The 20,918-nt window shown below is 54.2% G+C and overlaps 1 protein-coding gene across 2 annotated transcripts in view; it reads left to right on the forward strand.

The window, feature by feature from the left end:
* The first annotated feature begins 281 nt into the window (after window positions 1-281).
* Window positions 282-20,918, forward strand: part of ITPK1 (inositol-tetrakisphosphate 1-kinase) — a 159,506-nt gene continuing 138,869 nt past the window's right edge. The window contains exon 1 of one of the 2 annotated variants that reach the window (XM_040256608.1): window positions 282-528. Coding sequence is in view for 1 of the 2 variants with exons in the window: in XM_040256605.1 (XP_040112539.1) it covers window positions 434-528 (95 nt within the window). In the remaining variant the exon portion in view is untranslated. The remainder of the gene's footprint in view (window positions 529-20,918) is intronic. The other variant, XM_040256605.1, reaches the window with a different exon arrangement.

Raw genomic sequence — 20,918 nt, forward strand, 5'->3', positions numbered from 1 at the left:
GGGGCAGCGTGCAGCGCGAGCGCCGGGGCCGATCGTCGGTGGCCGCCGCTGGAGGGCGTGCGGCTCGGCTCCGAGCGCCGGGAGGGCGGCGCCGGCGAGGGAGGGCCTGCCTCCTCTCCTCCCTGGCCCGGCCCGGCGCTCGCGAACTTGCGCGCCCGGAGCCCCGCAGGCGGCGGGGGCGTGGGCGGCGGCGGCGCGGGCGGCCCCCGGCACGGTGGCAGCCAGTGGAATGCCGCGCTGAGCGCCGCTCCCTCCGCCCGGGCGCCCGCCCCGCCCCGGCCCGCCCCTCCCGGCAGGACTGCGCGCCCGGAGCCCCGTTCCGCGTCCCCGCCGCCGGGAGGAGGTGCCCGCACGCTCGCGGCGCGCGCCGGGCCGCCAGACTCGGCCTGTGGGCGATTTCCTCCGGACCCGAGCTCCCCGCCCGAAGAGGAAGATGCAGACCTTTCTGAAAGGGAAGAGAGTTGGCTACTGGCTGAGCGAGAAGAAAATAAAGAAGCTGAATTTCCAGGCCTTCGCCGAGCTGTGCAGGTAAGGAGGGACGGGGCTCCGGCCCCCCCCACCCCCCAGGGACCCCCGGCCTGAGCCCCAGGTTCAGCCTCGGGGGGCGGGGGGCTGTTTCCGGAGGTTAGAGCGAAACGGGAAGAAACGGTGCGTGGGGACCCTGAGTCCGAGTAGCCAGGTGGCTGTGGTGGCCGCTGGCTGTGTTCGAGGGAAGCGGTGGGCAGTACGAGCGGTGTGGCACGGACCAGGGCTCTCAGGTGCACAGGGACCCCGGGTGGGGGGACCCCTGGCTCCCCCGGGCGTGATGGGAGCGCTGCTGAAGGTGGCAGAGGGACCAAGGAAATGGGGGGAATCCGCGCTGTCTGCCTGTGGCTGGAGGTTACTTTTGGACTGGAGGGGTCCTCTTCCTTCGTCCCCCTTTTCTTCGGGGAGGAGGGCACCCATGTTTGTGTGTTTGCGGACCACCTACTAGGTGCCCCGCCGGCGCAGCTCTCTTTGCAAGAATCTGTCATTGCATGTCACTGGATTAAGCCTCTTTGAAGCGAGTAGCAATACTTGGCGTGTAGGTGATTTGCTGTCTCATTAGAGCCTCGCACCAGCCTTGAGAATTGGTTGGGTTGGTGATTCTGGGCCACGTGTCTGAGAGGGGGGAATCCATCTGCAGAGAGGTCGGGTACCTGACCCGGGGTCCCACAGCCAGGGAGTGGCTGGTGCAGAATGTAAACGCTTGTGTAGAATGGCCTTCCCTCGAGGTCCCCACCTCCCACCCCACGCAGTTCCTTAATGGTGGAGACTCCAGGTGTTTTAATAAGATGGGATCACATTCTCAGTCCATTACAGATGCATCCAGTCTTGGGTCGGCTTTGCCTCACCTTGTTCTCCTATGGTGGCTTTGCCTCTGGGAAGCCCTTAGTTAAATCCGGTTCTCAGTGAAAGCCTAGGAGAATCTGGCTTCCCAAGCCTTTTGCAAACTCCAGGTGGAAAACCTTTTGTTATGCTGTGTCTCCACTTGGCAGATTTGATTCTCAAAAATGGGCCCCCCTTGCATTTTTGTCCCTTTGGGGTCACTAAACATAATGATGAATTGAACAATTGAGTTTCCTTATCTCCTGGCATATGGAGCGAGTGGCTGGTCTGAGCTGGCCTGTGCAGGCTGGCACAGCACCTCTGTGCCCCTCTCATGCCTGTCCCCAGGGCCTGCTGCTCTTTGGCCTGTTCCAGCCCTGCAGGCACTCTGCTCCCCGCAGCCAGAGGGGCACACCTTGTCTAAAACAGCTCCTGCTTGCGCATCCCTCCGTCTGGGTATGGAGTTGGCTGCCTCCTCTCCTGCTGGCTTCCCCGGGAGAAAGCACGCTTTTCATTTTCAGGAGGGCATGCCAAATGACCGGGGAATTCACAAGGAAACGGGGAGGAACTTGCAGCCAGAGCCTTGGAAGTGTGAGGACTTTTGCAGCATTAGAAAGGGGCGCTTGAACACACACATGTGGACGATGTGCCCTAGACACTGAAGACATGTACAGAAACCCCTTTGACGTGTTCTTGAAATCTGGTCTGGTGGTAGGTGCCCGAGCTCCCCCTGCAGTCATCTGAGACTTGGGAAATCCCCACTGATACCTTGCACCCTTTTTCCTGAGGTCTTTCTCTATTTGTGTCGTCCTGTGCCTGAAGCTGAAGCACGAGGCTTGTCATCTGGTTGGTATGTTTTGCTTGGTAATTAGGAGGCTCTCGAAACACAGTTCCAACCGAGACTGAGACTCGTGGCTGGGTCCTCAGGCTGGACTTGCAGACTGCCTTTCCCTCCCCAGAGACCCTCCTGCCCTTAAACACTGGGGGGTTCAGGGAAAGCTGTGATGTCAGCCGTTCCGGAGAAGCTCCAGCATGGAGTGTTCATTTTTCTGAAAGAGTGGTTGCGTTCAAAGTCTAGTTGCCTTCTTCTGGCCAAAATACTGACTTCAAAGAGAGGAGGGGAAATATCTGGGTCATTCGAGAACCTCAGGAAACCCACTTTGTGTTTTCATCAGGGGAGCTTTTAGCTATTTTGTCGCTTAAGCTTAGGAAGGAATGGAAAACACCGAAAAGAATTTTTCTGTTTCTTCTCTCCTTTATTATGGATACTTTCAGGGTGGCGCCCCCTGGTGGCCGCGTTTCTGTACTGGGTGCAAAGTACTCCCACCCTCTAGATTGGCCAGAGTCCTTTGCCCGCTGGTGGGTGTGATGTGAATGCTGGTGCAGTTTCAGTGGCCGAGAGGGGCTGTGGATGGACATTGTCACGTGGGGTTCCCATTTGGATGTGTGATGAATCATCCTCGAGTTCCATAGTGAAAAAGTCCAGAGATGTTTGAAAATGGCTTGAGGCCCTGCTGCGAATGTTTGGGGCAGTATCAGCGCTGGAGAGGATGATTTGAACGCAGCGGGATGAGTTGTTTAGCCAAATGTCAGGCCTTGTTAAAAAAAAAAAAAAAAATCTTAGGACCAGAAGGGAGATCTTGTCTACCCAGCCCCTTTGTTTCACAGGCACTAGATGGGCAGGCTCCATACTTCTGTTCCTTTTGTTCAGCTACTAGAATAGGTGGACCCCCTCATCATTGTCACGGGGTTGCTGCCGTTTTGTCTCGGAGATTCTTCCTTGCAGTCCTGAGCTGTGGCCTCAGCAAGCGTCCTGTCTGCTCTCCAAGGAGCATCGCCCCCTGCAGGTGTTCGTGGACCGTGGACCATTGGAGCAGGTTCCACCAGGACACCTTAGCAGTGGGGAGGGCTGCCCCTTCACAGCCTGGTCCTGCCTTGTTGGTTAATAAGTTCTTTGCCCACATTAGGCCAGGGCTCTGGGAGGCTCCAGGAGGAGGGAGCTGAGAGTTTCCTGTTAACAGCAACTTGGCCTCTAGGGTAGCCCATACCTTCAGGGCCTACATTCCTTTATTTTAATTTCTTTTAATTTTAAAAATTCTATACTTTTTGACTGCGCAGCAAGACATGTGGGATTCAGTTGCCAGACCAGGGATCGAACCTGCACCCCCTGCAGTGGAAGCGCTGTGTCTTAAGGAACATCCCTCTGGCTCCTTGACAGATGGGCCTTGGCTTGGCTTGTTTCTTGCGGGATTGTTCGTTCCCGACGTTTGCCTGTGAGTCTCCCCCTCTCCACAGGGATGGCTCTGCTTGTGTCCCCTTGGCCTCCCACCTGCCAGCCCCTTCCCCTCACCCTGGAGCAGCCTCAAGGCTTCCTTGCACGCAGAAGCAACTTCAGAGGGGAAGCCGAGAAGTAAAGCTGTTAGTTGAAAATGTCGGGTGATTTTTTTTTTTTTTTAATGCTCTCAGTTCTCCACGGCGGCCCGTGCGGACGTGCTGGCTGACCTGGTTCGCTGTATCCACGTTTTCTGTGTCAGCCCTCCAGCGCCTCGTCTCACCGTTCCTCTTTCCTGCAGCTGAGCTTGTGGTGCAGGCTGTGGTGGAAAGACACACGACGTTGCAAAGCATTTTGGTGTAAAACGTATCCTCTGTGCATCTTTACCGTCATGTCAGCTGACCCGAACGCTTTCCTTCCTGGAACCTCATCTCACATCATCCTCCCAGCAGCCCAGGGTGGCAGAATGGGGAAACTGAGGCTCAGGCCATATGAAGGACTTGGATTCAAAGTGAAGGGCTTCCCTGAGCCCAGACCCCAGGCCTTTACACATGAGGATGTGGCTGCCTTGTTTATTAATAAGTTCTTTGCCCAGGTTAGGCCGGGGGTTCTGGGAGGCTGCAGGAGGAGGGAGCTGGGAGTTTGCTGTTGACAAGAACCTGGCCTCTCAGGTGGCCCATACCCTCAGGGCCTATATACCTTTATTTTTATTTTATTTTTTTAATGTTTAAAATTTTTTGATTTCTGGCCATGCCGCGAGGCATGTGGGATGTTAGTTCCCTAACCAGGGATCGAACCTATGCCCCCTGTGGTGGAAGCGCTGTCTTATCCATTGGACTGCCAAGGAAGTCCCCATTCCTTTCTTTAAATGAAGGACTCTAGGTTTGTTCTTTTTGCTGGGAGGATTTAGTGTGGTTCTGTACTGGGATTCTTTGGGGAGATTCATAGTGGGGAGGAAGGAGAATCGTTTCCAGGGTTAAGTGATGCTGGTCTGTGAGTGGGTTTTTTTTTTCTCCCGTTTCTCTTAATGATTGGATCTGGCACCACTTTGAGGGCATGGGGGTGGGAGGAGGTACTGACTTAAGTATCCTTTGCAGCTGCACACTGGGACTGTCCATACTTAGCCTTTCAAATAAACACGTTCCACCAGCCTGCTGCGGGGGCGAACTGGGCTTCCCGTGGGAGAAGATGGACAGCCAGGACCGCTACTGTCTGTTGATGAGCCTGCCCGGGTGCCGGGCCTGCCTCGACAGCAGGCCACCCATGTGACCTGGGCTCGTGCCTCGGTGTCCTCACTTGTAAAGCGAGGCTGATGACAGTATTCGCTCAGGGTTTCTGGGGGACCCGCACTGTGCCTGGAGCTCTGTGGGCGGTGGTTGCTGCTGTTACTTTTTAGTTGGTCCTTGGGGAGTGGGCGAGTGAGTGGGCATCTGCCCGCAAATGTCTGTCTATTCCTGGATCTTGGACATTTGCAGATTGAGTGTTCCTGGTTGGGGCAGTTTTAGAGCAACCCTGAAGTCTGGGAGGGAGGCTGACTGCTCATCCTGCCTGGGTGTGGGTCTGGGGCAAGGCTGGGGGTGCGGGGTGGGGGAGCCTACTCTGCCTGCTGCCCTGCCAGCATCTCCCTACACACCCAGCCCGTGGGGATCTTACAGCCCCTTGGAAGACGGGGCTTCTGTCTTCACCTGTTTTATGGATGCGGAGCCTGAAGAAATTATGTTAACGCAAGATGATACTTTTGTTTTTTCAAGTTTGGAGATTCAAGAGGAGTTTGTACTGGGTTTCCTGAAAATGCCAAGAGTCTCCATGCCAATCATGCTACTGTTATTATTAGCTCCCATTTATTGTTTTATCTTTTTGAATATTTAATACATGCCTATGTTACAACCTAGAGGACTCAAAATACACAGTGAAAAGGACTCAAAATACACCATGAAAAGTCAGTCCATTTCCTTCTTGTTCTTGAGTCCCGGTCACTCAGGGACACGCTCTGTCGGCAGTCTCTCTCTCTCGAGGTGTGTGTTTTTTTTTTTTTTTTTAACTTAAAAAAAAAATTGAATGATTCTTGAAATTCTGTGGTACTTTACAGTTTTCCAGAGTTTCACACATGTGATTTTGTATGTGTGTGACAGTCGCTAGGTCATGTCTGACTCTTGCAACCCCATGGTCTGTAGCCTGCCATGCTCCTCTGTCCATGGGGTTCTCCAGGCAAGAATACTGAAGTGGGTTGCCATGCCCTCCTCCAGGGGATCTTCCCAACCCAGGGCTAGAACCTGGGTCTTCCGCATTGCAGGCAGATTCTTTACCGTCTGAGCCATCAGGGAAGCCCCACATGATTTTGTATAATAATATAATAACCTTTTTAAAAAATCCCCTATTCCTATGTTACCCTCCCCCCCCAACCCCAAGGGTTTTGTGCAAAACACAGGGCCTGCATGTATGGATCTCTTCCACACGTATTGTTCTGTTCTTGGCTCCTTTCATGAATTGCTGTGTCTTAGAGAAACTGCCCGTCACTGCTTCTCTGGGGACACTTCTGTATCACTTACCTCCTTTCTTTACTGCTGTGGGTTCCAGGTGTTAAAACAATGGACCCTATTTCTTGCCCTGTGCTTGGTGTCTGCTGGTGTAGATGGTAGGCAGGGCGTGCTGCACCCCCTGGTCTGGGTGCTCATTGTCAGATAAGTGAGGGGGTACAGGTGTTTGACTTTTTCGGGGCAGTTTTGAAACCACTCACCAGGACAGGGTGCTGCTCACCAGTGAGAGCGAGTGGAAGGGCCTGTCACCCACTCCCTCCCCGGCACAGTGCGTGGACATTTTTGATCTCAGCCACACACATGGGTGAGAAATGATACTGTTGGTTTGCATTTCTCTTATGACGGGAGGACTGAGTTCCCGTCAGCAGGGGTGGCCGTGCTTGCTCGGGCAGAATTCTGCTCACTTGTGCATCAGGCTGGGGCCTCCCTCCCAACCCCTGGGCCCTCCTGCCTCCACTCCACGGGTTATTTCTCCTGGAGGTTTAGCAGGCTTGGGGCATTCAGCAAAGGCCCATGTAGCGAAGTGGTGCACGAGAGTTGGCTGTTAAAGAGGGTTTGTTCCTCGTTGTGTTTTGAGTTCAGTTGGTAAGCCGGCTTTTTGTTGGAATATTCTGGTACCTTTTTTAGAAAGCCAGATTCATTTAGAAAGCACGTGGTCATTCAGGAGCTGAGCACCTACTCCTTGCCTGGCAGAGCCACCATGTGGGTCTCAAACACCATCCCTCTGGGTGCGGGAATCCGGTCAACGCGGCCGTTCCCGCTCTGCTGGCTGGCCTGGGTGTGTGCAGCCTTGCTGGGAGGGGAGCCCAGGCAGGGTGGGGCGGCTGGCCCCAGGTTCCACTGCGGGATGTTGGGGGGGACAGGGGTCGTCTCACTCCTGGACCAGAGCCTTCTCCCCACTGCCTGCTTTCAAACAACGCTTCCTCCAGAGCTGTGAATGAGGCCATTCCCTCTGGGCTGTTTGAATTTCCCCTGCTGCTTTGTCTTGCCGGCTCCCAGCGGCCCTGAGAAGGCAGCTGCCCCTGAGGCCCAGGGCCTCTCCCTCCAGCCGGGCCCACCCATCGTGGTGGCGGGGCAGAGGATCGTGACAGCCCCTGGGGGTGCCTTGCACCTCCACCGCCCATCCTGAGGGCTCTGGGGTGGATCTGACGCCGGCTGTGGGATTTTGAGAACCACTCCCGTGAAGGACCCTCCCACCCCACAACTCCTGCCCCTTCCCTCCCAGGCCCATGAGTGTGGGGTGCCCACCCTGTTAACCGCCCTTGGAGGTCCCTGCTGGCAGAACCTGCTGGGTCCACTCTGCACAGCCACCAGCTGTCCCGGGGGAGCAGCGGGACACGCAGGCCGAAGTCCTCCCACGGACAGCTTCTCAGAGATGCTTGGTTTTCTTTTCCCTTCACTTAGGATCTCGAACCCTGAGTGCCTCCTGACTGGCCTCATTATTTCTCTCCGCTCCTTGTCCCTCTCTCCTTTGGCAGGTGGATTCCATAAAGGTCGAGACTTGGCCAGTTCTGTTCCCTGGTGAAGCCCCCCAATGCTTGCTGGTACCAGTGCGCACAGTAGGGGCTCAGAGAGGGCGTCTGTTAGTGGATGAGGGAACCAACCGGCGGGTTTTGAAGCCTTTTCCAGGCCCCTGTGACTCAGCCAGAGTTGCTTGTGACTCTGGAGTGCCCTGGGCCAGGAAGGAAACCCCAGGGTGAAGGTGGTGGGTCCCAGGTCAGGTCATCGGCTTTATTCCTTCATTTTTTTTTTTCTTTAATTTATTTTTTAATTGAAGGATAATTGCTTTACAGAATTTTGTTTTCTGTCAAACCTCGAATGAATCAGCCATAGGTATACATATATCTCCTCCCTTTTGAACCTCCCACCCATCTCCCGCCCTATCCCACCCCTCTAGGTGGATACAGAACTCCTGTTTGAGTTTCCTGAGCCATACAGCAAATTCCTGTTGGCCAGCTATTTTACATATGGTATTCCTTCATTAAAAAAAAAAAAAAGTTTTATTTATTGACTTGGCTGTGCTGGGTCTTCTTTGCGGCATGGGCTTTCCTCTAGTTGTAGCGAGTGGGGGCTGCCCTCTATTTACGGGGTGCAGGAGGCCTCTTATTGCAGTGGCGTCTCCTGTTGGGGAGCGTGGGCTCTAGGCCTCGAGGGCTTCAATACTTGCTGCCTGCGGGCTCAGGAGTTCAGGCTTTAGAGCACAGGCTCAATAATTGTGGTACACGGGCTTAGTTGTTTTGCGGCATGTGAGATCTTCCTGGATCAGGAACCAAATCCGTCTCTTGCATTGGCAGGTGGGTTCTTTACCACTGAGCCACCAGGCACACCTTATTCCCTCATTCTTTCATTCAGTTAGCAAGTCCTGAGCCTCCACCCTGGCCCGCCCTGTGCTAGCGCTGGTCCCTGCCCTCCTGTGCCTAGAGGCTTGGTAAGGAGATGAAGGGAAACCAGCGCACAGACACATTTAAAATGCTGCAGGGTGGAGCTCAAGCCAGGAAGCCTGCAGATGGGAGAGCCGTGGCAGGAGCAGCTGCAGCCCCTTCAGCCCTGTGTGGCCAGAGAAGGCCTCTCTGAGGAGGTGACGTTTAGTAAGAGCGAGTGCCCATTCCTCTGGGAGGTAAAGAGCTACAGGGCAGGTGCGGTCTGCTGCCTGGAGGTCACTAGCCTGGCCTGCCTCTGCTGTGGCCCTGGGTGCCCTGAGGACCAAGGGCAGCCATCTGGGTAAGGGCAGGTCGGTGGTGGTCAGAGGAGGCAGCAGTGTTTCCTCCAGTGGCCTTGTTCCCTGACAGTGTCAAAAGGGACCAGGTGGGTGGCCCTGGGACCTTCCTCCACCTGAGGCTGTGCTCTGGGGGCTGGACAGGAGGACGGATGCTCCCCTCTGGCCTGGTTCAGTCCAGCCTTTGTGTTCAGGAATGAGCTCTTCTGGGCCTTGAGGGTGGGCTGGGGTGAGGGATCATGGGGAACCCGTGGGGGACCCGGGTAGGCCCTAGGCCAGCTGAGCTTTCCTGAGGATCAGCTTAGGCCTTGGGTCCCCAGGGAGGTGAGGAAAGGATGCTTGTTTTCTTCTACACTCATTTACCTTCCTCTAGGGGTTTCCCTGATGGCTCAGGGGGTAAAGAATCTCCCTGCAGTGCAGGAGACGTAAGAGACATGGGTTCTATCCCAGAGTCAGGAAGATCCCCTGGAGGAGGGCATGGCAACTCACTCCAGTATTCCTGCCTGGAGAATTCCATGGACAGAGGAGCCCAGGGGGCTACAGTCCATAGGGTCGCATGGAGTCGGACGCAGGACTGAGGGACTGATCACAGCACCTTCCTCCAGGCCAGTGTTTGCTGACCTTGCCCAACAGAAGAAGCACTTGTTGTGCAGTGAAGAACATATCCTTGAGTCCACCCGTCCCCTGCTTAAAAGCCTCCAGGGAAAGGGCCTGGGAGCCTCCTCTTAACAAGTGCCCTGACGATCCTTCTTGGAAACAGACACTGTCACTTCCCGAAGGGTGTTGCTAGGCCTCACCCCAGAGCCATCAGGCATGTTTGGCGCTGAGTTAAACAGGCTAGAGCAGCCTCTTTACTGTGGGGCTTCTCTGGGAAAGGGGCCTCCAAGAGGGCGTCTGGGATGTAAAGGTTCTTGGGCTGGTTTGTCCTCAGAACCGCTGTGTGGGACTCGTGTTCCCTGGAGCCCACCTGGGTAGCTCTGGTGTGGCACCTGCCATTCACTGCCTTGTTTGATCCTCATCACGTGGGAGGAGGGACGGGGTGGTGGCACCAGGCTGCCTGCCAGCTACCCTACCTGCTGGTTGCTACCTTGTGGGCAGTGTTCTCTGCCCCCTGATGCTGGGAAAGATTGAGGGCAGGAGGAGAAGGGGACCACAGGGGATGAGATGGTTGGATGGCATCATCGACTCAATGGACATGAGTTTGAGCAAGCTCCGGGAGTTGGTGATGGACAGGGAAGCCTGGCGTGCTGCAGTGCGTGGGATCACAAAGAGTTGGACACGACTGAGCAACTGAACAACAACAGTTCTCTTTAAAAAATGTCTTGCCTCCGGCGCCTGTTTTGCACTGAAATTCCTTAGAGGCGGATCCCGGGGCTGGGGAGGAGCTGCTATGGTCTTTGCTCAGGAGACATTCCTGGGGACTGGCTCCACCAGGTGCATACAGGTTATCAGGCAGGGGGCCGGGAGCAGAGGCGGGTTGGGGGGTGGCACAGCCCCTGGTCTGCAGAGCCCCTTACTCTGCAGCGTTGTCTGCAAACCCACTGGCTCCTCATCAGCCTTCTGCCTGCTCGGGTCTTGGAGCCTGAGACATGAAGCCAGAACTGGGGGCTCATCCAGGATGCCCTGATGCTGCAGAAGGGCTATGTTCAATGACGCCTGCTCCCTCCAGTGACTCACACCCAATTTCCGAGCAGAGGTGAAGCCTACTACAGGCCGGGCACTATTGAAGATGGGGAATCTCCTCTCCAAGACGGGTAGTGTGTCTGCATATGCTGGATGAGAACACGGAGGCATAGGAGAGGCGAGATGACTTGCCCAATCACCCGGCTGTGAGTGGCAGGGCTGGGACTCAGCCTCGGGGCCCACTGACTCCTGAAACCATGCTGTTTCCACCCTGCCAGTTGGCATTCATCTCATCCAGGTACCACTGGCTTGAAACCCAGTTTCAGAAGAAAATTGAGGCGTTCTTTTCTGAGCATCCTCTGAGTGTAGTGATTGGGCCCCGAGGCGTGGCGGGTGGTGAGATGACTGTACAGTCAGAGCAACAAGACTTGCCCAGTTGGCTGTGGATGACTGGTGAGTCGTTCCACCTCCCTGAGCCTCTGTGCTTCCCTCTGTAAAGGGGGGCATTAGTACACTGACCTCAAGGGCTACTGAGCATGGCGTGCTTCATACGTGCTGGGACTCGCCCTCCCCACTGGCCCCCTTACCCAACCAGGCCAGGGTCTGGGGCCTCTGACACGTGTCTGGCCAGAGCCCCCAGCCCAGGGCAGACAAGGTAGCCCCCTGCCCCCTCCTCCCTCCTTTTCTGATGTGGGGGTCCTCCAGCACCCGTGACCAGAACACAGCCTCTCAGCTGTCTGCTTCCTGGGAGGGGCTGGGAGTGGTAGGTGGGTGCTGAGTGGAGGCCACTATGGGAGTTTCGCTTTCATTTCTACCTCGCACCCTTATCCATCCAACAGTCGAGGGCCAGGGTGTGGAAAACTCTCGGGCCCCTCCCTGGGGCACCCGTCCCAGTGTAGGTTGCTGGGTGCCCCCTTCCCAGAGGGTGAGTCTGGGTTGCCCCGGGTGTCTTCTCTGCAGAGCACCCCATTCATTCCTTTGTGCAGTCACACGGTATGTATTTATTGAGTGCCTGCTGAATGCTGGACGCTCTTGGGTGCTAGGATCCATGCAGCAGTGAGCTCCCCAGGGTAGCCTGGGGCTGCGGAAGGCTCTTCCTTGCTGTGCACTGGGCAGGGTCTGAGGGAGGGAGGTGTGGGAGGGAGGGGCGTGCAGGTTGTGTGGGGCTCTCTTCCGTTCTCCCAGAGGGGATCGGGGACCCTTGGAGAGAACGGGGGCATGTTGGCACGTGTAGGGGTATTTGTGAGTCCCCAGAGGCTGTTGCGTTGGCTCTCATCCTCCCGGGGCCCTGGGCATCTTTCTGAGGACCATTTGGTGCTGTGGGCCTCTTGGGTTCTCTCTGGATGGAGTTTCCTCTTTGCACCCCAGCCTGGGTTACGAAGGCCCAGAAAGATGCAGAATGAGCCCTGAGTTTTAGACCCAGTAGATGGGGCAGCTTGGATTTGAACCTTGCCTTGCTGACACTAAAGCATATCTTCTTTAAGATTTTATCCTAAAAGTCCTAGCACTCAAGCCCGTTTTGAGGGCTCCTTGAACAGAAAAAGAATGCTGGCCATTTCATCAGAGATCTTTTCCTGCCTCTGCGTAGGCAGGTCTGGGCAGGGACACCAGGATCCTATCAGGGAAGAGTTCTGCTTCTTTCGAAATCAGCCCCCAAGCCCCCCACCCTCACCTTGACCTGCACGCAGGCATGTTGTGGCCTGTGCTCACGGGGTTGTGGGTGCTCAGACCTTTGCCGCCTGACCCTCTGGGCATCAGAGCCCATGCTGGTGAGAAATGTACTTATTTTTCTTATTTCTTTGGAGGTGCTGCTATGGCTGCTCTGGTGGGGAGGGGACAGTGGGCTCCTTTGCGTGAGGCTGTGGACATCATGGCATTGTTTCCAGTGTTAGAGAATAGCTAAACCTTCGGAATAACAGTAGCTCCCCATCCTGGAGCTCCAGTCACCAGCCTGATCCTGTGCTTTAAGGCTGTCATTCCACGTGTGGAAACAATCTCAGAGAGTAACTGACCTTCCCAGCATTTTATAGCTGGTCCCTCCTAGGGGTGTGAGTTGAACAGTACTTCCTGTGAATCCAGAGCCCAGACTCTTGACCATTAGAGTTTATTTTCTTTGTAAGTAAAGGCAGAGGATGAGAGGATGGCTTTCCTTTTGTCTGAGTTCTTTTCTAATGACCTGTCCTTAGCACCCCTCAGTTTTTAACTTTTCTCCTTTTCATTTTCAGTTTCATTTGGATGCATGGCTTGCTGGGAATCAGGAAATTTAGGTGCCGGCTCGGGTGATGTTCACTCAGGCTGGGCCTCAACCGAAACACCTTTCAGCAGCACTGTCATCTGTCTGTGGATGTTGAGTTTGGGTCTCCCAGTATGTGATGTGCTCTGTCCAGACAGTGTCACTCAGATTCCCAGGATCCCCTCATTTCTGCCTCTCAAACTCTTGCCTTGAAATGCTCTGAGCCCATGTGGATGAGGCCCCATGGCCTTGTTATTCTCATCTCTCAGATTTGCTCAAACTCCTGTCCATTGAGTCAATGATGCCATCCAACCAACTCATCCTCTGTCACCCCCTTCTCCTCCTGCCCTCAATCTTTCCCAGCATCAGGGTCTTTTCCAATGAGTTAGCTCTTTGCATCACGTGGCCAAAGTATTGGAGCTTCAGCTTCAGCATCAGTCCTTCCAATGAGTATTCAGGATTGATTTTCTTTAGGATTGACTGGTTTGATCTCCTTGCTGTCCAAGGGACTCTGCAGAGTCTTCTCCAATAGCACAATTTGAAAGCGCCAGTTCTTAGGTGCTCAGCCTTCTTTATGGTCCACCTCTCACATCCATTGCTTATGATGTTGACTCTGGCTTAGAGGGTAAAGCATCTGCCTGCAAGGCAGGAGACCCGGGTTTGACCTCTGGGTCGGGAAGATCCCCTGGAGAAGAAAATGGTAACCCACTCCAGTATTCTTGCCTGGAAAATCCCATGGACGGAGGAGCCTGGTAGGCTACAGCCCATGGGGCCGCAAAGGGTCGGACACGACTGAGCGACTTCACTTCTCACATCCATACATGACTACTGGAAAAACCATAGCTTTGACTAGACGGACCTTTGTCGGCAAATTGACTTATACTTCTGTTTAAGTTGCCATGCGTGTCCCTTTCTGGGGTCGCCTTGGGGAACCTTGGTGCTCTTTTTTCACTGAAGCTGAAGGGTTTCAGAAGCACCTTGGAAAGATCCCCAAAGCCCTGGAAGGCTCTTGGGAACATTCTTGTTGGAGCCAATCCTTGGCTTCAGAAGTGGGAAATGCTTGTGAAGGAGCTTCAAGAACTTGGAGGCAGAGGTCCTGTCTCTGTGACTTTGTGCCAAACCACTTAACCTCTCGGAGCCTTTCATTTCTATACCCGAAATGGGAATTTTAGTACCAGCCTGCAGCAGAATAACACATTGGGTGAGCTGAGGCAGCTGGAGTCCTTTTTAGCAGAGCCTGGCCCCTGGTGGGCAAATGGTAAATACTGTTATTCATGTTAGAGTCAGCCATTGAAAGTTGATGGACCTTATGTTTGAGCCTATGTGTGAGCAGCCCTCATATCTGGGAAGAAGATGGGCAAGCCGAGTTCCAGAAGCCTCTTAGGTGGGGCCGTGCTAGATTGCTTATGATGTCCCAGGGACAGTGTGTGTCTTGGTCAATGATGGGATGTGAATGCTGACACAGCCTTTTACTGCCTGGGTGGCCCCTCCCTGGTTTCATAAAGGAAATCAACCCTGACTATTCATTGGAAGAACCGATGCTGAAGCTGAAGCGCCAACACTTTGGCCACCTGATGCGAAGAGCTGACTCGTTGGAAAAGACCCTGATGCTGGAAAAGATTGAGGGCAGGAAGAGAAGGGGGTGACAGAGGATGAGCTGGTTGGATGTCATCATTGACTCAAGGGACATGAGTTTGAGCAAACTCTGGAAGATAGTGGAGGACAGGTTAGCCTGGTGCGCTGCAGTCCATGGGGTCGAAAAGAGTCGGACATGGCTTAGTGATTGAACAAACAACATTTGGGCCTTAATTTCCTCCTTGATAGGAGTCAGCTTGATGCCTGTGCACAGGAGGGGCTCAGCACACAAGCTTCTCCTTTCTTGTTTGGGCCAGAGACCATCCCTGACAGAAGCAGGAGGGCTGCTTTTCACTCCCTGAGCTGTAGTCAGGCCGTCTGTGTCGCCCGGTGATGGAGAGAAACCCCTCCCTTGCTGCTGAGATGCAGTGGTTCACCATCGTAGAGCAGCCGTCTCCCCGCCCCTCGGAGCCAGAAGGGGCCCTTGCAGGTGAGGATTTGCAGAGCGCCAGGCTTGAGCACACAGGGAGTCAGCCCAGTGTGCTGGGCCCTTCACGAACCGGTTTCCTTTGGCCCCCAGGGAACTGCAGATCGAATGCGAGGCCAGAGTGTGTTCTGTTCTGTTCTGGGTCATGGTTGGCAGATCTCTCCTTGACCAGGATGAATTCTTTTGTCTACAGGTCCAGGTAGTTGGTGTCCCCCTGCTGCCATCCCGGTGGTCATTCTTCCAACCTTGCCAGGAATGCCAAAGGGGCGAACTCTTTGAGGTGTTCCACTGGGAAGGGTAGAGGGTTGGCCAGGTGGGACACAGATGGTTCTGAGGGGAGGGGAAGGATGGGGACTCCCTGGGGGTGAGCCTGGAGGACTGGCCAGGCGCCTGCACGTCTGTCTGCACTGGTGGAGGACCCCACAGGGCTCTCTTCTTTCTCCGTCAGCTGACAGACGTGGAGAGTTATTGGGGTGAATTAAGGATCTGAGCAGAAAAGGAGCTCTCTGACTGATGCCTACGCGTCACAGCAGTGTGAGGGTTTCAGTAAAAACCTCAGGGCTGACCAGGTTCAGTCATAAAGCGGCTCCTGTAAGTGTTAGCACCGTGCAGAGGCGGCCTTAGGCCCAGGTAGATCCAGGGGCTCTCATGGTGTCCGCAGGACCTGGTCTCCCCTCCCCAGTTTCCTTCGTGTGGCCTCGTTCTGAGGCCCAAGTGATGCAAGATAAGTCCTCACAGCTGACCTTTATTCTGAGTGCCGAGGTCCTCTGTGGTATCACCTTTGATCTACATTACACCCCTTGGGGGTGTGGGCTTGGAGTGCCCCTGTTGCCTAATAGAAGGAGTGGAGGCCCCGAGGGGTTAAGGAACTAGCTCAGGGTCACAGCTAGTGGGTGGTGGGGCTGGGGTGCGAACCTGGGCTGGGGGCCTCCCCTCCACCTCAGAAAGGTCAGCCTGGGCCACACCCTCATCCCTGAACCAGTTGTGGGGGCCGGACCCCATGGTTGGCGTGTGGGCGGGGTGGACCCCACATAGTAAGCTAGGTACTTCCTTGAAGACAGCGGGCTGGCCACTGGGCAACCAGCGGAAGTGGAGGTGCTCCCTGGTTCTGGGCTCCAGGGCGGCTGGTGGGAGGGTAGGGGCTTTCTGCCTGCCCAAGAGTTTGCACTCAGACTCCAGGGTCAGGGCGCTGTTCCCAAGAGCGGGGTGACGAGTATCCCTGCAAATGGGCCCCTGGCTTCCGCTTTCCCTTCAAATAAACCTGAGCCTGGTTTATCTCCACGGTCGGTTGGACCCAGGCAGATTCTGAGGGCCCTGGGCCCAGGGTCACACTGGGTCGTCCTGGAGGAAGGGCTTATGTAACCCTTCCTTGAGGGATGGAGTTCAGGCTGTGGGGCAGAGCTGCCTGGAGTCCAGGGCGAGGGCTGGTGTCTTCCCTGTTCCAACCGTCCCCATCTGGAGGAACTGTGGGGTTTTGACACCGAGTATTTGGGGTGAAACAGTCTTGTGTTACGTAAACATGTTATCACCCTCTTGCCGTTTGGCCCTGTCCCATACTCACCGGGGAGCACTGAGTTGTCCTGCACCCGGGGAGCCTGCAGGACTTGGCCGCTGTGAATTAGTGGGTGGGTGGGGGATCAGTCCTCCTGCTGAGGGGCGCGTCAGTGCAGGACACGGGGCCCCCTGCTGGGCCCATCATGATCCAGCAGGCCTGGCGGGAGGAGTTCCACCGGGAAGGAGAGGGGGTGACTGGTGACTGGTTGGTGGTCCCACACCCAGGCCCTTCAGTCCCGAGGGCCCCCAGTGAAGGGGCTAGGCCAGAGACTGGGAGAAGGCTCAGGTTCTGGGGGAGGCGGTCTGGTGAGGGTCTGGTTTTGGTCCTACATGGTTCCTTTCTGGAAGGACCCTTGAGAAGCCAGCAGCCACCCTGCTCAGAGCCCTTGTCCTGCCCCCAGGCCCTCTTCTTGGCTATTGCGAATTCTCGTGGGCCGGGGTTCTTTCTCAGGGCATAGCCTTTGGTGGCGGGTAGATAGTGGCGATGCGGGTGGGAACGCAGGGGAAAGAGGGCTGTCCCGGGCCCTCCCCTTTGCCCTGGCCACTGTGGGCTGCGTTGTGAATTCTCGTGGGCCGGTGGTTCTTTCTTGGGGCGTAGCCTTTGGTGGCGGGTAGATAGTGGCAATGCGGGTGGGAACGCAGGGGAAAGAGGGCTGTCCCGGGCCCTCCCCTTTGCCCTGGCCACTGTGGGCTGCAGGCCTGGCCTGACTTTTGTCAGCAGGGCTTTCCAAGACTGTGCAAGGAGGGAGCGGGGTCAGGAAGCTCAGATCTCATTCATTTTCACTGTGAACTGTTTGGCCTTCACCAGAGTCCCCTTCTGCGGGCCCTCAGCTCAGAGGCCCCGGTGAGCGAATTTGTGACCCGAAGCGTCTGGTTTAGCTGGCGGGACTACCAGCCCGAGCTGACAGCTCGGCAGGTTTGTTACATGAGGCAGCGAGGAGGGGTCATTTCAGTTTATCAGCTGATAAAAACGGCACTTGAAAACAAGCTAAGCTCGAGAAGGTTGGTCGTCTGCATGAAATTCCGCAGTCTCTCTTGGGCAGGTTCACATCTGATTTGTGAATACCACTAAAACACTCTTTATTATGAAGGAATAACGAACCTGATCAAAATTTAAACCACAGCAGGGAGCGTGCCGTGGAAAGCCGGTCTCCCTTAGGTCTCACCCCAGGCCCTCGAGGCAGCCACGTTGCCTTGTTCTCGCCTGTCCTCTGAGACGTGTGTTGTGTCTATACAAGCCTATGTTTATGCGCGCGCACACACACACGCACAGCCCTCTTCTTTGGTTCTGAAACAGAGATGATCCATTATCCATGCTTTCCTACGCTTAGGGGAGGGGAGGAGAGCGATGGTAGAGCTGAAGGATTGTCAGCAATAGGAGACGGAGGGCAAGCCGCAGCTTCACTCACACCTGACGCTGATGGAACACGCTTGCATCTTAGAAGATTTGCAACTTGAAAGTTCGTATGTAGGGGACTTCCTGTACTCTCACGCTGGGGGTTAGGGCTTTGACATGAATTTTGTCGGGAACACAAGCACTGAGCCAGCAGCACGCCTCCTGGCAGGGGTTGTACAGGGGCACATCCCCCTGAGGCTGGGGTCCTGCCCCGTCTGCATATATGTGGCGCTTATTGCAGATGCTACTGGGGAAGGATGCTGACAGGTGTGCTGGGCCAAGCCCACCAGCTGGCTTCTGAGCCCAGTCCCAGTGCCCCGGGCATGACTGACCTGGGCAGGGGACGGACCTCCCTTTTCTCACCTGTAAAATGGGTGAGCATCTGATTGGGCAGTTTGGGGGATCAGAGGCAGTGACAGCTGAATTGATGGAGGTGGTCTTAGACACATAATGGGGGGTCTGATTATAAATAATCTCTTCTCCAAATAATTTTTTTTTTTTCTGCTGGTAGATAAATAGCTGGAAATATCTCTGACTTCAAAACTGGTCAAAGAAAGGGATATCTGGTGTGGTTTCTTAAACTGGGAAGGATCTCTCTTGGATGATAAACTCCCGGCCCAGCACTCTTGCTGGGGGCACGTTGAGAGCAGGTGAGGGTCCTGTCGATGGCCTGGCCGAGTCTGGGTTTCCTCCCGTGTCTTTCCGCAGAGCCCTCCCACGTGCTTCTGGGAAGGGCCCCCCACCAGCCAGCCCCTCACTCATGCTGAGCCCCAGCTGAAGGAAATGGAAGCATGTCATCTTTTTTCTTGGAATTTTTGGTCCTCTATAAAGACCGTGTAACATCATGAAAGCAAAATTTGAAGAGACAGATCATTCCTCTACTCCTAACCCAACCACCTCTAGTTCCTTTTTGTATCTAAAGTTGCAGAGTTTAAAACACTGTATGGGTAGCATTTTGCTTCTTGCTTTCTGCAGGCAGCCTTATAGCTAAACAAATTCCATGTTGCTACAGTCTTTAGAGTGATCTTTAACAAAATTTTGTGAACTTTCATTATGACCGTTTCCAACATGTGTAAAAGAATAATAAAATGACCCCCACCAATACCAAGTATTAACCATAAGTTATGACTTCTCTTGTTTTATTTATTATTATTTAGGAGAAAAATCTCAGACATATTTCTTATGTAAATAATTCAGTATGATCTTTAAAAGCTAAGGACTTACATAATCCATATGATAATATATTTATAGTTTCGTTTTCCTTTTCGTACATCAAATATCTTAAAAGATGATAAAAATGTCAGCTCACCACCATCCACTCTACCCCACCTGTGCTAGAAAAAAAGATAGGGACTTAAAACATAATCCCGGTATTGCTATCACTCCTGAAAGTAAAGTACAATAGAGGATGATCCTTTTTCATTGCTTGGTGATAGCTCTGCTGGGTGTCTATGCTGTGATATATTGAGCTGTAATCTTATGATTGACTATTTAGATTATTTCCAGTTTTCTTGCTGATGTAGATAATGCTGTGATGGATATCATTGTGAATATAATTGCCTTCCTACTTCGTATGTGTAGTTAAGATTTTTATCAATTCCATTACGTGTAAGAGTCTTATCAGTTATTGAATAACAGACCGTCCCCAGAGTAACCACTGTGAGCTCACTGTGTGGTGGGGTGGCGGTTTGGGCCAGGCTTCCCTCTTGTGTCTGCGGACAGCAGCTGGTCAGTCAGGGTCTCTGCTCCTGGGGCTTGACCGCTGGTCAGCCAGGGTGGTGGGGGTGACCTGGCCACGTGTGTCTGATCCCCTAGCAGGCTGCCTGGGTGTGCTCTGGTGGGCAGAGGTCCAGGACAGTGGGCGCTTCTGAGGCCCCAGAGGCATGGTCTCTCCACCATGGTCTGTTGACCAAAACAAGGCTCAAGGCCCACCCAGGTTCAAGGGGTGAGAAAGTGAACTTCACCCCCCTTTTTTTTTTTTCATTTGAGGCTGTCACATAAACCTGTTTCTGTGAAATGGTTGCTTCTTAACTTTTGTTGGAGGTTGTGCAGACCTTTGAGGTCCTGATGAAAGTTGTAGAGCCTGTTCTGAAGAAACCACTCTGCCCTATGCGCTAATATACATCCACCAAAATTCAGAGAAGGCCACAGGTTCTCCGAAGCAGAGGTCCTGTGGATCCCAGGTGAGAGCTCCTTGTTCCACACCTGTGGCCTAGGTTTTCAGGAGAGATGGCAGGTAAGCGTCCTTTAGAACATGGTTTCTACAAGCTAATCCTCCAGGGAGCAATTCCGAGGTCACATGAATTTGGGGAGCAGTGAATACCTGGAGATTTAAAATACACAAGAGTGTATGAAAAATCCTAAGATATCTTGCCACAAAGAAACCTTTTGTCTTCGTTTGACTTAACACTTTGCACTTGACATCAGAGAAGACATTTTAGGAGACACAACGTGGTCCAGTATCCACTCTGTGACTTATTAGCTGTGTGCCCTTTGACAGAGAGCTTCATGGTGTGTGACCCTTGGTTTTCCAATCTGTGAAACGGGGACAGTGATATGAATGCCACTCCATTGGCCTGGTCAGCACAGCAGAATCCTTGCAAAGGATGTAGATACCAGGAGGGGTCATGGACTGGGAACCTTTGTGCAGATGAGTGTATGATCTGGCCTTAGTGTCAACCAGGCAGGCCGTGGACCCTTCTTTAGGACCCAGGAGGTCCCAGCTGTGCTGTGCTAGGCGGGGTGAGGGGTGGCAGCTAGCTTGGGGACCCTCAGGGTGCTCAGTCTGGAGTGGACTTTCTGAGGAATGAAAGTCTATCCTTCATTCATCCTTTATGAGTGCCCACTTTATGCCCAGCTCAAGCCAGGTGTTCTGAGGCCTGGTCCTCTGGGAACACAACGTCCGTATAAGGAAGAGGAGGCTGGTGTGACTGGCTGACCTGGGGAGCCCTGCAGGCAGGACTGCAGGGTGTGGGTGGGGGGCGTCTGGGCCCCTTTCGGAGACCTGGCCCCCCACCTGATGAGCTTCTTGTCTCAGCTGGAAGAAAACAAGGTTTGAACCTTGTTCAAAACAAGGTTCTTGAACGTTCCACCTGGGAGCGCCCTCAGGATGTCCGAAGGGGAAACTGGAGTGAATTAGGTTGAGGCTCTTGCCACCCCACCCCGCCCCTGCACTGCT

This window comes from Oryx dammah, unplaced genomic scaffold (genome assembly GCF_014754425.2).
Source record: "Oryx dammah isolate SB20612 unplaced genomic scaffold, SCBI_Odam_1.1 HiC_scaffold_16, whole genome shotgun sequence".
In the NCBI taxonomy this organism is placed as follows: domain Eukaryota; kingdom Metazoa; phylum Chordata; class Mammalia; order Artiodactyla; family Bovidae; genus Oryx; species Oryx dammah.